This window comes from Alligator mississippiensis, chromosome 2 (assembly GCF_030867095.1).
Source record: "Alligator mississippiensis isolate rAllMis1 chromosome 2, rAllMis1, whole genome shotgun sequence".
Lineage (NCBI taxonomy): Eukaryota > Metazoa > Chordata > Crocodylia > Alligatoridae > Alligator > Alligator mississippiensis.
The window spans coordinates 238,236,359-238,253,846 of record NC_081825.1 but is presented as its reverse complement, the minus strand read 5'-3'; the positions used below and the strand labels follow the sequence as shown (position 1 = coordinate 238,253,846).

Sequence of the window (17,488 nt, the reverse complement as noted above, 5' to 3'; positions counted from 1 at the left end):
TTACTTACAAGATGGCCAAGATTTGTCATCATCTTGGTTTTCTGGAACTTTCAGCAAACCCTGTATAAGAGCCATGATTCAAATTCATTCTTTGGATCACTGCAGAGGGGATCCAATTGTAGCCTGTTTCATCAGCCATCTGTTACTGTCTCTTCTTAGCCTTCATTTGTTTCACCGCCACATTTTCTTAGAGTATGTTATTATATGCAGATGCAGCAAATATTGATTTCCACATAGGGTTTCTAAAGTAGAACCTTCAAGTCAATTTACATGATCTTCCAGGGTTTAGTTGGTTGCTTTTTCCATTGAAGAGTGTTCTGTCTCTCCTTATGTATGCTGTCCTTTTTTGATAGAGTGGTAGTTAGCCTTCTTAGTCTAAAGGTAGGTAGGTGGTAAGGCAGTCTGGCACCTTAAACTAACTCATTCAGATAGTCATGAGTTTTTGTAGGCTACAGCTTATTTTTTCAGGTATTTAACACTGCCTTGCCTTATGCCTTTCTTGAGATGTAAGGCAGGAAACTAACCAGTCCTTGACATTTGCGTAGTTATGTCCAGCCAGAAACATCTATCAGATACTTGGCTTAGTGCTTTTTCATACCAGGGCTGCCTGCTACTTTCATTTCATGAGGATGTTCCTGTACAGTTCATCACAACATTTTCTGGCAAGATAATTCTGTTATCTCACATTAAAGGCTGGTAGCAGGATCAACAGTTAATCATTGCTGAATTACATTTATCCTTCCCAGTCCAAATTTCCTTCAGTAGAGCTGTTTATACATCAGAGCGAAGCTGGTGTCCACAGACCGCTCTTGCCTGATGTCATCACAAGCCTAAGTCACAGTTTATTGTGCCACTGGGCTCACCTGGCTCAGAGTACCTACAAGCATAGTTTGCTTTACAGAGTTATAAAGAACTAGGAATGCATATGTGAGTATTTTATAAACCCAACTCCTCAGATATTTGTCTGTGTTGTGCTTTGTAAGACGATACTGCACAACACTGATTTGTATGTATCTAAATTCTGTACCTTATAAATATATATGAGAGGTCTTGAGGGCCTCCACATTAGTGAGATGCACCAGTTCTGTAGCCAAGCACTCATTTAATTTATGGTTTGCTCCTACTGATTTCATTAGTTTGTTTAAGCGCAACACTCAACACACACCTCTGAAGGCATAGAACAATACCACAAAAGATCAGGACTTTGAGCACAGAATGATTCAGATGTCCTTTCTTCAATTATTCAGATACATTTTGCTATTCCTGGGTCTAAAGAATGATGCTTTTAGCTGATATAGTGGCACTGACTATTATGTAAAAATGTCTATAAATCTCTTGTAGAAAATGCAGGGACCTATCAATATCTATACTCCTTTCAGGTTTGTAGGGGCGTCCTAGCCCTTTAACATTCAGTTTGTTACTTAAACTCCGATGCATCTTCATTGAGTCTATGTCCCAGGATACAGCTCCCAAAGTGATATTTGTTTCCTGCAAGTTTAAGCTCTGACTCCTTGAAAATCTTTAAAATCCTTTCCATTTCTATCATGTTTTATGGAAACAAGTGAAGTCATTTAGGCATACAAGAATGTGTTTGGTTCTCAAAACTTGGATTAGATCATTTAATACACAGGTGTGCTGTCTAACATATTCATAAGTCACAAAGACATTCTGCTAGATATCACAAAGGTAGTCTTCAGATGCTTAATCAAAAGTACTAAAAGATTTTATTCAGGGTGTTTGCTAATGTGGGGAATTGGGTAGCTATATTGAATTATTGGTGCATTAAGTCTCCTCTGCTTAGGACATAGCAGCAAAAGGGAAGCTCAATAACATACTAAAAGATAGTCTGATAGAGCATGCTACATGTCCTTGGGCATCCTCAGCTGTAGTCATAAAAGCCTAATCAAGACTTGAGGCTATCTGGTGTACCAGGAGAAACTAACTTGGGGACTGCTTAACAGACATGTTCCTAACTTAAGTAGAAGCCAAAGTCACAGTTGATCATATCTTCCAAACTTCTCATTATTCTTGCAGAATATGTTAGCATACTGTAAAAGCAACTGCTTTAATTAATTACGTTTGTGGGTTTTTATTTGCTTATGTTGAGTCAGCTTCTAGCTCTTTTGCTGACTGATCTGCTTTATGATTCTTGACCTCTGAACTTGTGAGAGACTCTGAAATACATTGGACAGTGTCCCCCTGATCTGAGTTTTCATTATCCATATCTCCTGGTCCGTCAGATTAATTGCTCTTACTTGGAACTTACCAGGTCATCCACTTTGAAACAGAGTCTTGCTAAACATGGACCATGACTGACTATTTGCAGTTTTGTCCCCCTGCAGCTTCACCTGCATCCTCCAGCACATCATTATATAATAACCTGGTTTTATCACATACTTCCTCCAAGTTGCCATAGGAAATGTATCTGCTCTGCTATGTGGCAGGCAGGACAGAGACACCTATAAGACCATAAGAGTTCATAGAATCATAGAAAAGTAGGGCTGGAAGGGGCCTCCATCGGTCATCTACAGTCCATCCCTCTGCCTGAGGCAGGATCATCTCTATCTGAACCATTCTATACTGGAGCTGTTCCTCTCCAGTCCATACTTCTTCCTGCTTCAATATCTGAATATTACCCAGGAACAAGTTTTTTCTGTTAACACCCTGTGAGTTCTTGTGATACTCCTGAATAAAGTCCATTCTAAAAACCACAGGGCTAGAAACACTGGCCATCTCAACGGAAGTCCATCACATTCAGTGAAAGCTAAAGTTCTGTTATCTGCAGCAGATGAACATTAGTCATTACCAATTTAATTCCTTCAGTACAATTTTTCTTCCCCTTCAGCGCCATGGAATTTCTATCAGATATATTTCAGAGCCTGAGCCCAACAACATTGTGGCTTTCCAGCTGTTAATTTTTCCAGGCATAAAGTAACAGGTATCTAGCCAGTTCTTCATATGGGCCATTCTAATAGTTCCTAATTATGATTCTACTGCATCAGCATACTCTAGTTTCTCAAATGGCTTGCCTTTGTTTGGGCAATATAGTTTCCAATAGCCTTTGCCTGCCCACCACTTGCAAGTATCTTCTGGCCTGGGACACACCTGGCAAACAGCTTCTCTCTTCAGAACTATGAAGTGCTTGCAAATAGCTTGCATTCAGGCTATCACCATCTTTTTTTAGCCATTTGACTAGCCATCATTTCTCAAAATGCTGTTTCTGATACAAAGAAGTGATACAAAGGAATCACTGTGAGACTGGGAATCAACTGTGGATGCTTTTAAGAAAACTCCCCTATTTTATCCATTATTTTATCTTCTTCTACCAGCATGTTATGACATTCTCTCATTCCTGCATCAAACCATTTATGAATAGATTTTTCACTTAGGTTCCCTCATTTCTTGAGACTGGGCATGAAATCCCTCTCTACACTGTCTGTTCCAGATCTAGAAGAGCATGTTCTGCTTCACTTGAACCACCTTCTGGCCAGTGGCACAGGAAATTGCTGCTGAACAGTCTTCTCAAATGAACAAAGGGCTATACTGAGGTTCCTTTCAGATACCTCTTCTTTCTAGTACTTCAGAAGGGTCAGTCCCCTTCTGTACCATATGGATAAGAGTTCTTAACTGCCCATTAGGCCCAGAATCTGCATTGGAAAGCTGCTGGTTAAAAGCTTTGGCAGAACCATCCAAAAACACTGCCAAATGTTGTGCTGCTTTTTTCATCAGTCCAGTCACATACAGATAGCAGCTACTCAAAGTCTGTCAGCCTCTCTCTGATTCTTCTCTCATCAGTGCAGCCAGTGCATTTCTTCTTGGACAAAAGTGCTTTTTATCATCTTGAAGTGACTGCCACCAGTTATAATACTTGCTTACATTAGTCAGCTGATTCATTGGGATGCTGAAGGTGACAAATTCAGCAATGTACAAACAGATGTAAGCTTTCTTCTAGCCTCATCACACCCCCAATCAGAGACAACAACATAATATAAAACAACAATGTAGGAGTAAGATGAAGACAGCACCATCTCCTGCTGGAGGTGCTGTTTGCACTGATCATTATAGTGCACAGAATGTATGCATGCAAGGGCCATATGATTCAAATAGATACAAGACTATTTAAAATGTTAACAAGTAAATGTACTATTTATAAAATCTAATAAAAGCTACTTTTAAATATGTTATTTTTAACAAAAAGAACCAGACAGTCCTCCAAAGGAAAACAACCACTCTTCACCCATGTCACTTTGCCTGAGCAGAACAAGGGAAATACAATGCACTGAGAGTCAACAGACCAAGTTTCACCATACAAACGGGGAAGAAAACTCCATAGTAAAGAACCAGCCACTGTGGGACCCCTGCCACAAGACTTTTAAAGTGAAATAGGGTTTAGTTTGGTGTGCTTAAATGGTGCACACATAGCAACATCACTGCAGTTTTGGGCACTTGACTCGCAAGTTGTGATTCAGCATAGTCCATGCAGTCCCACTGAGCATGTTCAATAGGAATGCCCTCTAGCTAGGCCACTGTCATGGGAAATAGAAGTGTAAGGCCAGGCAAATCCTCAAATTTTAAACCACAACTAGAAAATGCTCACCCAAGGAGGAAAAATTCCCACCATTTAGCCCAACAGCTAAATGGTTAGGGCACTTGTACAGTGAACAGGAGATTTGGATTCAACTCCCACATGCCTTACCCAGAGCGTGCATCTCCTTATTCCTAGCACAGTGCTTAAGCCATGGGTCAGGAGTCATTGGCCAGACTCCTCTCCAGTCTTCCTCTTGAAGCTGGCCCAATGGATGGCCAAAACAGAAAGATGTATGTGGTAATGAGGAAGAATACAAGCCAGAGGTGTATAGTTATGAGATGGATACTGCCCCGGAAAGGAGTGGACCCTGGGTTTTAGCTTGGCTAGCTGCTGTCTATGCAATGAATATTCAAGGCAAGGTGCATTGGGCCACCTTTGAGAGAAGGGCTGGGGAGAGGACTGGGTAGTGCCTAACGCATAGCCTGGTGCTTAGGTAACTTTGCTGGGAAGTTAGAGGTGCAGGTTCAAACCCTCTTTGGGAGAGAGGGGCCTGAGTCTCTTACTCCCTGGCAAGCACCCTAGCCATTAAGCCATTGGCCCAAAGGGTAGGAGAATCTCCTACTCCGCACTTCTGCCACAGTGATTCTATTTCACCACGTGGGGGAACAGAATCCCAACCTGTGCATACATGCTAAAACTTGCAATTGCAAGGCTACATGCATGCCATGCTGGCAAGTAAAATGAAATAGGATTTCAGTATTTACAACTAGGAATTGTTAACTTAAGAGCCACAACTGACTATTTGTTGTTCGTAGTGCATTTGGAGAAGAGGAAACAAGACTCAAATTGTATAGTTCTTTAATAAAGAGCAAATCCAGCACCTTGCAGTATGGCCAGGAGCGAACAACATGCCTATACTATTGCTGGAATAGGGTGTACTATGTTTCTTGCTGCTTATTCCATTTAATAGGCATACAGCTGTGTTAAGTCCTCATGTACCTTAGTGTTTAGCACTAAATATACATTCACAATTGAGACAGAGTCACAATTATGGGGGGAGAAGGGAAGGGGTTGAAGGGAGGAGGGTGGGAGGGAGAGGAAAAAAGACAAGACAGAAATTTCAATAAGTAAAGCATGTAAGTATTTTTCAAGTGTAAAGTAGTCTCATGCAAAGTACACTGCAGTAGCCCAATGTAAAAGGTAAAACTACAGAAATTACCATAACAAGATCTGGCTTTGAAAGAAGAAGCCCCAAACAAATGCTCAGGTACAAGTGGGTAACACTTCTGTCAGCTACCTAGGATTTCATAAGCATGCCCTGTTTCTGAATTTTTTTGCACAAAATATAGGAAAAAAATCCTTCGTCAAGAAGAGTCCATTAGCATCCCATCTGTCTTCTCTAGACAGTACTACCACCAGTTCTTCCTAACCCAAGTCCTTATCATGATCAGCTATTAGGAAACAAACACACCATATAGACTGAGCTCAAAAAGGAGACATGTATTTACCTAACATTGGCAAAGCCATGACCCAATAGCCCAAATCACTTGTTTTTTCACTTGAGCGTCTTTAATATGTGGCTTTCGTATAGGTAGGAGTTATTAATAACAAAAACTAATGGACCCAGTGTTTTCTCACCTGCTCTTCCTGACCACAGAGTCACAGGTCCAGATCATAATCATCTCTAAAACCTTAATAAAAAAGTGAAAGATTGCCTCCAACTTCCAGATACTCAAGTACTATCAGCCACCTGCATTACTGAATATATATTGGTACTATTATCGGTTAGTTCTTTTACTCTAAAGATTGACAGAGAATGCCCGATTCTAAGATTTTTGTGGAAATACTCTGCCTGTGACTTCCTGATTACTCAGAACATGAGTTTAAATGCATAAAGGGTATCAAGCCAAAAGTATTTAAAGGTAAAATTAAGGTTGGGAGTAAATGTCTGTTACATTAAAAATAAAAATCTTTTAACTTTTTTTTTTTTACATAAGAACTACCATTTACTGGATCAGACCATAGGTTGATCTTGATTAGTATTCTGTGTCACAGTGGCAGAATGAATGCTGAAAGGGAGAGTGAACTGGGTATGAGCAGCATTTTTTCCCCACTGTTGTTCTCACACTTGCAACCTCCAGCATATAAGGTTTAGGAAGCTCTGATTCAGAAGCTGTATGCCTAACTCTTACGCTCAATAGTTATTGATGCCCCTTTCTTCCAAGGATATGTCCAATCCCTTTTTGAATCTGTCTGAATTACCGGCTTCCACAACATCTTGTGCCAATGAGACTTTAATTACATGCTGTGTGAGAAAGGATTTCCTTTTGTTAGTTTTAAACTTACTACCTACTATTTTCACTTTGTGACCACTAGTTCTTGTATTGTGAGAGATAGCAAATAATAAATCCATATTTACTTTCTCATCACCATTTAGTATTTTGTAAACCCTTATCATGTCCACCCTCAAGCATTTCTTTTCTAAACTGAATAGGACTAGCCTCTTTAGTTGTTCCTCATATGGAAGCCCCTCTGTATCACTAACCACCCTTGTTGCTTTTCTCTGTACCTTCTCCAGTTCTTCTATATTCTTTTGTGAGGTGTGAGGACCAGAACTGGGAACAATATTCAAAGTGTGGATGCACCATGGATTCATAAAGGGGCATAATGATACTTGCAGTTTTGTTTCCAACTGTCTACAACGACTCCCAGATCTCTTTCCTGTGTGCTAATAGCTAATATAGAACCCATCATAGTGTGTAGGTATAATTTGGGTTATTTTTGCCCATGTGCATCACTTTACACTTATTTACTTGAATTTCATCTGTCATTTACTTGCCCATACACTCAATAGTGCCAAATACTTCCATAGTTCATCACAGTCCACCTTGGTCTTTCCCACTTTTCAATTTATTTGGGAAAAAAATTGAAATCCAAAAAATTCGGAAGTTATAAGAAATCCAAAAATGTGCATAAAGAAGCACAAACATTTATATTAAAGGTATTCAAAATATCCTAAATCAGTCCTTGTAGGGATTGCTTCTATTTCCCTTAGAGCGTTAAAATATAATCTCTTCCAATAATTGTTTTATAATTAGTTTGTGAATCTCTCTCCAATATACAGGTAGTCTTGCATACAGAATTACAGTGCAACAGTTTGAGTCATTCTTTTAAACCAATTAAATTAAGCCATTACAAAAGCCTATATGGACATTATTTCACTTTGTAGTACTTAATCTTAGCTTAAGTTACATGAAGTATAAAAACAAATTCCCATTGATTTCTAAGATCCTGCCTCATATAGTGGTTTGGATACAATTGCTGAACTTAATTTAAATCCCTCTAATTCTGTTTTAGCATAACTACTCTACTTACTGGACAGATAGAAAAATGTAAGAAAATTAGAACTCTCACAAATATCGCTGATGTCTAATGAGAATATAAAAAGGACCTCTGTAACTTACATTATGCAAATTTTGAAACTAATAGTGATATATTCAATATTTCCTCCTTCCTGTGAAACCCTTTGTTATGACTGATTTTCAACAGAGCACAGAGTGAGGAGATATTCTGGAACCCACAAATTAATCACCCTTAACATCCCTGCCATGAATAGAAAGGTTCAATTCCATTGAAGCTGATAAAGTTGCAGCACTGTACCATGCTGGTGAATTTGGCCTAGTCAAATATTTTACTGTAGAAATTACCCTAATAGAATTCCTTTCGTAAGTAATGGAGTTCAAAGAGTACGCATTCCCCATGCATCAAATCAAACACAGGGAGAAGTACAAAGAACAATTTTGAAACTCACAAATGATAATGAAATAAAATTATTGAAATGATAAACACAAGGGTGTTTCACTTGTAGAACTGGAACTGTTGCTATCACTAATGATCAGGTAAAATGGTTGGTGACTAGGAAACCTGTCTCACCCTTTCATCCCTCCAGCAAAATAAAACCTTACAGTAGGTTTGTTAGGACATGCTCTGATTTTTAGTACCTGGAATTGCTTATTCTGCTGGACATAACCCTGGCATTGCTTCTCAACTTCATAGTTTCCTAAATGGTGTGCTCTGAAGTATGGGTCCTGAAAAAAAGAAAGGCAGAGGCAAAAACAACCTGTCAGGTTTTCCTACAAGTTCTAAATGTCAATAATACTTGCTGAAACCCCAAATTATAGCTGTTGTTCATTACACCCCACTGTGTCTCAGTTCTCCCACTAGCAAACCAATTGCCAGGTCATTTTGCACCCACACACATGCTTTACTGGAATGACTGGTGTGCCAGGTGGCTACAAAACCCATATAGGTGGTACTCATTTCAATGAAATGAAAGGAAGTCTCATCTTAGCTATGCAACATCATAAAAACAAAACTCCTTTCCTATGCCCTCTGCAGCTGAAGTTTGATTTTCCACTAAGGATCTGATATTTCTAATGCCTGCTCCCTCTTTTAAGACTCATCACTACTGAAAATCTGTTCCATGAAAACTTTTTTATGATTTCAACATTTTATTTTGTTTCAAATTTAAATGAAAAGAGAACATCAAAAAAATTTCCAAGATGGAAATTTAACAAAAAGTTGTTAAAAAAATTAAAAATATTCTGTTGTAATGTGTTTTGTGCTGAAATGATCAAAATAAAATATTTTGTGTCAAAAATGTTGTAAGCTTCAGTTTCATTATTTTAAACATTTTGTAAAATAAGTTGTACTCATCCAATTAAAAGGGACACAAAACAACACTTGACAGACTTCTGAACCACCCAGAATATCAAATCTATTAAACACAATTCAGAACAGAATAGAAAATACAAAATGAAATGGAAGGCTAAGGGGGAAAACATGTCAAATGTCTGACTTTATTTTGAGTCATCCCAAAAGGGGTTTTTTTGTTCAAAATTTCTGTTAAAACTGACATGAGTTTCCAATTTTTTCAGCTGAAATGAAATCACATTTTCAGCAAAAAAATATTAACCAACATTTTTAAAAACCAGCTTACGCATATCAAAAAGAGACAAACTGGAAAATACAAAACAAAAACAAGACACATGATATGAATTTCTTGTAAAGAAATCTCTCACACAGAGAGGTTTTCCCTTCTCCACTCATTTTCTCTTGTTTTCCCTTCCTTTTCTCTCCCCAGAGCCTACTGCCAGCTCCCATTTAGGTAAAAAGGTGATAACTTAGCTCCACTGAATTCAATTGGAATTTTGCCATTGATTTCAATGAAGCTAAGACTTTACCTTAACTTCCTTCAGGATAAGGTATTATCTTGTTTTTTCTTCTTCTCCAGTCATCCCCAGCAACTAATGCACAAATACTAACAGGAGTTTGTTATATGCTGAACCAAAATCTTAGGTGGAGTTGATTTTATGGTTTTCTTACCTGAGGCAAAGCAGCATGTGGTGCCTTTGCAGCTTCCATTGTGGTCAAATCATATGCTCTTACTGGGTCTTGAAATGGATACTGGTCCTGAAACATGTTTGCTGTCTTTCCACTGGTAGGAGTCAATAATGAGAAGTTACTTTATAAAAGGATCTAGAACTCCACCCACTTCATTTCTTTAAATGAAGGAATGTTCTCCTGGCTTCCTCCCATTATTGGAAGGCAAGGAGCGCATTGGCTGAATGTGATCTAAAGAGATTTATTTTGCATCTTTCATGGGAAGGGTGAACAGCAAAGCAAAAGGGTCCAAACTTTTTTCATCTAATGAAGTACTGAAGACCATCTCTTTAACTTTAACTTTGTAGGATGTTGTTCAACACTGGCTTGCTTCTTCTTAGTTTGGGTCTTCTCTGACAAGGCTGTTTTTGTTTTTACAAATTATCTAAGCATTTTAACAAGAGTATATTATAGCAAAATAACATCTAACACATTTGGTTACTTCAGTCACCACTACTATTAAGATCAAGCTATGATATAGTGTATATAGATTATTTAATGTATAGTCTTCTCTTAACTCCTTTCAGGCCTTGTTCTTTGTTTAATTGTTTGATGGCTTCCTTTACTTACTGACCAAATTAGTTGTCACATCTGCAAAGGTTCGCACTACAGTCACTCAGAAACAAGCTTTGGGGCCTTCTGCTTAGCAACACTTCTGCAGCCCCTTGAAAATGGCCAAGGCAGGCAACAGCTTGTTGGTCCAATGGCATTTCAGCATGTGTGACAACATTTGCATGGAAGCCCTCCCCAGGCAAGCCAACCTTGGCCCTTTTTCTTCAACAAGACTAATGAAGACATCCCGAGCACAGGTCTCAAGTTCTGATCAACTGACTTCCCCAGTTAAACATACTTCAATGATGTGGGAGGTTTCACATGTCCTCCAATCTGCATTTAGAACTGTTTGTGCCTGACCAGTTTCATGAGGAACATTATACAAGGATTGTCTTGGAGGATATTAGAAGTAAAGTGGATGCTAAATTAGATTTAAAGCAACAATATCAGGATTAAAATCCAGAGTGGCAAAATGTAAAGGATTCCTTTTGTAGAATAAAAATCAGGCTTTTTAAAGTAGAATTAACTTTATATTCCATATTTCAGTGGCCCACAAATTTTGAGACAGAATTTCCAGAATACTTGATAAAAAAAAGGATTGTGTTGAGATCATATCTGGTAAACAAGAAACATGTAAAACGAGATATCAACAGACCTTTTAAAAATAGATCAATAGGCCACAATAACCTATTTGATTTAAAGTAATGACTCTAGTTGTCCTGCTAGTAAACTGCAGATTATTTTGCCCCTTTTGTGTTTGCTATATCTATTAGTTTATTGTTCGGAATTCCTGATTACCCTTTCTATGACAGCTTTTATTAATGATCTTTAAGAGGAATCAGTTATTTAGCAAAAAACATTTGAGTTACTACTTCTGATGATTTTATGTTGAAGTGTAGTACTCACTATGGAACTTACAGTGTTTTGGCATGTTTGATTTAGACTGATGATTTGTCTTAGCAACATCTTTAGGTTCTGGAATATGCTGTCTCCATTCCTTGTCTCCTAAATGTCTTGGTCTTGACATGGGAGAATATAGAAGTATTGCACTGGTTTCTGAGTGGAATCAAATGAACAGTGAGAAAACCTCTCATGAATATTTTGGCAAACTAAAAACAGAATTGTAATCTGTTATCCTCACTCTTTCTGTAGTCAGTGCTCATGAACATTTATGCAAAGTTTTGTTTATATGAACGTTCACGTAAAAGGAATGTTTTGCTCATAACCAAGATTAATTTTGTGACTGAATTAAATTCACTTCCGGCAGAAGTGGAAATACCAGTTATCTGAATTTTAAGCCTAAGGCTAGTGAAAGAATTAAGCAGTATAGAGCATGAGGGAACAGTAAAAGACATAGGTGGAAGCTCCACAGAGACAGAACAGGAGACTTTAAAACCCTGAGTAGTTCTGACAAACTCTGTCAATGCTTCTTACTACAGGAAAAGTAACGCACTGGGAGCTGACACAAGACATTTTGTTGTGCAAACAGCCCCTGGAAAAAGTGCTCTACAGCCATACCATTACAGAAATGCATAAAAAGGCTGCAGAGCACTTTAAAAGGATCTGCTCCCATGACAAGCTGAACCCTTATTACATGGAGATTCAGATGAAGGAACCGCAAAGCAGAGAGCTTTCGTTTACTTGTATCAGCACATGCTGGGAGCAGAGCTGGGCTGATGCTGTCCAGCTCTGCTTCCAGCGCTGTCTTCAGAATGGGAAGGGGTGGGGAGTCCTGTCTGGGGTTTGCCCAACTGGCGCAGGAGGGCCAGGCAGGTGGATTGGAGGCCCTCACCTTGGGAAGGCCTCCAATCCACCTGCCCCACCCTCCATCGCTGGTTGGAGAAACCCAAACTGAGCTCCCGTGATTCCCTTCCCCCACCTCCAATTCTGAAGACAGCACTGGGGCTGGGAGGGCCAGGGCTAAGGGAGAGCAGCTACAGATTTGCAGTTGTTCCAAGCTGCAGTTCAGTCCCTGAGACCCGACAGCAAATGTCTGTTGGGCTCCAGGGATCACTCTAACTCATAGTGCTTCCTGTAAAGTTCTATGTTAAGGTAGGAAGCTGCTCTTCTGTCTGTTCCCTTTCTCTGAGCCAGTATTTGATAATCTGCTGCATTAAGTACTTTGATTCTTATTTGTGTCTACTTAACTTACACAAAACCAGTATATTCACTATGCATTTATTTCTATTTTTAAATGTAACAAAGCACTGATTGCGATTGAGTTTTGTATGCATTTAGTACATTGCTATTGGTTGCACAGTTGTTATAGTCACAAGTGTTATTCATTAAGTATATAAATAAAAGGTTGTGACCATTAATTATTGGATATATAGTTTTATCTCAAGGATATTTTTATTTGTCTTTGTTTCTGTGATGCTACAATTGCTTATCAGCTAAAGCCCAGCATCTTCCAGGAAGATTTCAGGAAGGTACTGTCAAATACAAGCTTTGATGTATTCCATCTTGTATTTTTCATCTTTTATTTTCCTGTATTGTCAGTGTAGGGTCTTCTCTTGTAAGCCAGGAGATGATAAGGTCTTTGTAATATTGTTTGTATTTGGGGAGTTGGGTAAATTGGTTGTATTTAGCTGGGAGGGTGTGTGGATGAGATTAACTTTGCTACTTTTTTTTGTAAATCTGGAGAACCACCTTCAGGTTTACAACAATTGAAGATTTGCTGTACCTATTCATAGATTCATAGATGTTAGGGTCAGAAGGGACCTCAATAGATCATCGAATCCGACCCCCTGCATAGGCAGGAAAGAGTGCTGGGTCTAGATGACCCCAGACAGATGCATATCCAAACTCCTCTTGAAGACCGCCAGGGTAGGGGAAAGCACCACCTCCCTTGGGAGCATGTTCCAGACCTTGGCCACTCGAACTGTGAAGAAGTTCTTCCTAATGTCCAATCTAAATCTGCTCTCTGCTAGCTTGTGGCCATTATTTCTTGTAACCCCTGGGGGCACCTTGGTGAATAAAACCTCACCTATTCCTTTCTGTGCCCCTGTGATGAACTTATAGGCAGCCACGAGGTCGCCTCTCAACCTTCTCTTGCGGAGGCTGAAAAGGTCCAGGTTCTCTAGTCTCTCCTCGTAGGGCTTGGTCTGCAAGCCCTTAACCATATGAGTGGCCCTTCTCTGGAACCTCTCCAGGTTATCCGCATCCCTCTTGAAGTGCGGCGCCCAGAATTGCACGCAGTACTCCAACTGCGGTCTGGACCAGTGCCCGATAGAGGGGAAGTATCACCTCTTTGGTTCTGTTTGTCATGCATCTGCTGATGCACGATAAAGTGCCATTGGCTTTTCTGATGGTTTTGTCACACTGCCGACTCATGTTCATCTTGGAGTCCACTAGGACTCCAAGATCTCTTTCGACTTCCGTGCCACCCAGCAGGTCATTCCCTAGGCTGTAGGTGTGCTGGACATTTTTCCTCCCTAGGTGCAGCACTTTACATTTCTCCTTGTTGAACTGCATCCTGTTGTTTTCTGCCCACTTGTCCAACCTATCCAGGTCTGCTTGCAGCTGTTCCCTGCCCTCCGGTGTGTCCACTTCTCCCCATAGCTTTGTGTCATCCGCAAACTTGAACAGAGTACATTTCACTCCCTCGTCCAAGTTGCTGATGAAGACATTAAAGAGTATCGGTCCAAGGACCGAGCCCTGCGGGACCCCACTGCCCACACCCTTCCAGGTTGAAACCGACCCATCCACTACGATTCTCTGGGTGTGACCCTCTAGCCAATTCACCACCCACCAGACTGTGTAGTCATCCAAGTCACAGCCTCTTAACTTGTTCACCAGTATGGGGTGGGATACCATATCGAAGGCCTTCTTGAAGTCGAAGTATACAACATCCACCCCTCCTCCTGTGTCCAGGCGTTTTGTAACCTGGTCATAAAAAGAGACTAGATTAGTCAGGCACAATCTGCCTGCTACGAACCCGTGCTGGTTTCCCCTCAGCATAACTTGTCCTGCCGGGCTCTCGCAAATGTGAGCCTTGATAATTTTCTCAAAGATTTTGCGAAGGATGGAGGTGAGACTGACTGGCCTATAGTTGCCCGGGTCCTCTTTCCTCCCCTTCTTGAAAATGGGGACCACATTGGCCCTTTTCCAGTCCTCCAGGACTTGGCCCGTGCGCCACAAGCATTCAAATATTCCTGCCAGTGGCTGTGCAATGTCAGCATATTGATATGCATGTAATCAATATGCATGGATCTGTGAGAAAATATTTTGTGACCTACTTGCCCACACCCTCTCTAACAGGTTGCTACCTAACTTGCATTTAAACAGACTGTGACACACATTTACAAAGTAGATAAACACATTTCAAGGCTAGGGAAGATCTTGAGATTTGGATTATGCAATGCCAGCACTGATGGGAGAAGTGCTGGACTTCAGCCAATTGAGATATGGTAGCTGTAAGGAAGCAAGCAACAATTAATTGCCTTGGTTTAAGAGTACATGGTGATAAATGTAGAGAGACATCAGTTTCTTGTTTGCATCCTCTAAGGTTGTTCCATTTCTTCAGGATAAGAAAGGAAGCATTTGGGGAAGAAAATATGTTTGGCACTAAGAATATTTATTATCTCAGAGAGAGAGCAGCAACACACAGCATCCAGGTGCAAAATGTTCACTGTAAACGTGCAGTTATTTGTCTCTACCAAATGCATAGTACCAATTACCAGAAAGGTAGGCTGAGAAAGAGTAAAAAATGAGCTGACACTCACAGTATATAAAATGAGTCTTCATGTGGCAGAGGACAGGCAGCATCAGAGAGATTAAAACTATCAATTGTATTCCCCAATAATGTATGATGGTTTACTGGGGTTTTCTTTAAATTGGGACAGCCTATTAAGATTATTTTAAAGGAAGCAGGCGAGGGAGACTTTACATCTATTTTCATAGTTTGCATACATTTGTTTTCTTTTTCCCTTCTTTTTTCTTCTTTCCCATTTCTTTCCAGTAATAGTTCTCCTTTTTAATTTCCTCTTCTCTCTGTTTTATTTTCCATTTTTTCACTGTTTACCAGATCTCCTATGTCTTCACTTTCTACCATCTCTCTGTTTCTGCTGTGGCTCTACAGTCTCTCATGCATCCATTTCTCAACCCAGCTCATACTCAGGCCCTGCATTACATTTTTTCCTCCATCTCATTTTCCTCCATTCTCAAGCCCTCCTCCATAACATTCTTTCCCACTTTTCTTAGATATCCTACATCATTTTTCCTATTTCAAGTCTCTCTCCCTAAATCAGGGGTGTCAAATCACTGGAGGCCATGGGCCAGATACAAACAATGGGAGTCCTTGCAGGCCAGATCCTGCCCAGGGCATGTGGCCACCACAGCAGCGGCACATCTGATGGCAGCCAGGGTTCTGGTGGTGGTGGCAGCAACGGGCTTGTGGGGAGTGGGAGGCAGGAGCAGCAAGCCAAGCTCTCAGCCAGCAGCCATGGCCAGTGGGGCCAAGAGCCATGAATTCTGCAGCAGGCCCTGCCACCCCTTAGCTTCTTGTGCCTTGCTGTTAGCCTGGCAGGCTGAATAAAAAGGCTCTGCAGGCCAGATCCAGCCAGCCCATTATAACTGAAGCTCTAGGAGTTGTTGAGCTCAGCCAGAGATAAGATGCAGGTGAAGGAAAGTAAAAATCCAAGGACAGAATCCTGTGGGACACCAAAAAGCAAGTGGGCGAAAGCAGGCATAGTCAATAAGAGCAACAATGTAGACAAGGGGAAGGAAACCAGATTACAAGAGTTAATGAACAAAACATGTGAGGTGACAAGGGATGTCAAACAATGTTGATACAAAGAGAAGATAGGAGGTAGATAGAGAAGGTTTCTGATGACTAAAAGAAGATGACAAGTTTGAGGGAAAGAAAAGAACCACATGAGAAAGAAAAATAAAGGATGAGTGTGTCAGGGGACAAGATGGTGGATTCTGCAAATTTCCTGGCATTCACAAGATGCCACAGTAATGCTCATGTATAGGTGCTCATAAGCTCATGGCAGCACTTATATGCACTGTTGAGTAGCTTTTGTCTCATCAGTCTTTGGGCTGTAGAAAATCAGAACAGTATAGACCAGAATGAATCAAAAATTCCATGGCACCTATCCTTTCTCAATTTCATCACTTTCATCCTATAGAGACCAGAAAAAACATCTGAACTCCCCAAACCTTTCAGGGTGTCCAGAATCTCATTGATAGTTTTACTAGCTTTTTCTTGCATAATCATTTTGAGTTACCAAGGTCTTAGTGCAGCCTTGAAATATTAGGAAGTGCTGGGATGATGATGAAAACATATTCTAATCCCTTCACTTACCTAGAGATAATTAATGCTGAAGAAGTTAGGGCATGACACAAAACATACTAATTATTAATAGTTATTACCAATGAATGTTTACAGTTCCTGTCACAGTAACAAGGTGTTTTACATTTTTAAAATATATACAAGAAATAATACACAGAACCCCTCACACAATTCTTGCAATAAATCTGTGACTGCAATACAGTCCTGCCACTTTAAAATTCTTCTTGTCCTCTAGCCAGTTTTAAATTGAATAACACTGACTTCCTGTAAAAAGACACTCCCTACCTGCAAGGAAAAAATGCCTTCAGAGTGCCAAGACAGTTGTTATCACCAACATGCTTTAGATGCCTTTGTGCATCTCAAGTGTTAAGCATAGAAAACAAAGCCAACAGCCAACCAAGCCAAACCTAGCAACATGCATACATGCTTGTTTGCAGAGGGAATGGAAAACCTAGAGCATTCTCAAGTATAGAATTAATTAGCAAACTTACCCCCCACACACACCCTCCCTCCCAGCTAAATACAACCAATTTACCCAACTCCCCAAATCAGAAATGAAGGCTTGTGCTGATCACTGGACAGGCATGGTCACATGATGGCAACTGCAGGAATTAGCCATGAAAAACTGATAGTTACCCAGAGCAATTATCTGGGATCTCCTAGAGAGGCAG

At 40.2% G+C, this 17,488-nt stretch overlaps 1 protein-coding gene across 2 annotated transcripts in view; it reads right to left on the bottom strand.

Annotated features, from left to right (window-relative positions):
* LOC102571167 (cytosolic phospholipase A2 epsilon) overlaps positions 1-17,488 on the bottom strand; it is an 81,291-nt gene that overhangs the window by 43,141 nt on the left and 20,662 nt on the right. Inside the window, exons 1-3 of one of the 2 annotated variants that reach the window (XM_059722958.1) lie at positions 11,441-11,556; positions 9,914-10,025; positions 8,530-8,616 (exon numbers count right to left, since the gene is read on the bottom strand). In XM_059722958.1, the coding sequence (XP_059578941.1) occupies positions 8,530-8,616; positions 9,914-10,009 (183 nt within the window). In that variant the 5' untranslated portion in view covers positions 10,010-10,025; positions 11,441-11,556. Of the gene's footprint in view, positions 1-8,529; positions 8,617-9,913; positions 10,026-11,440; positions 11,557-17,488 lie in introns of those variants that run through there. The other variant, XM_019496467.2, reaches the window with a different exon arrangement.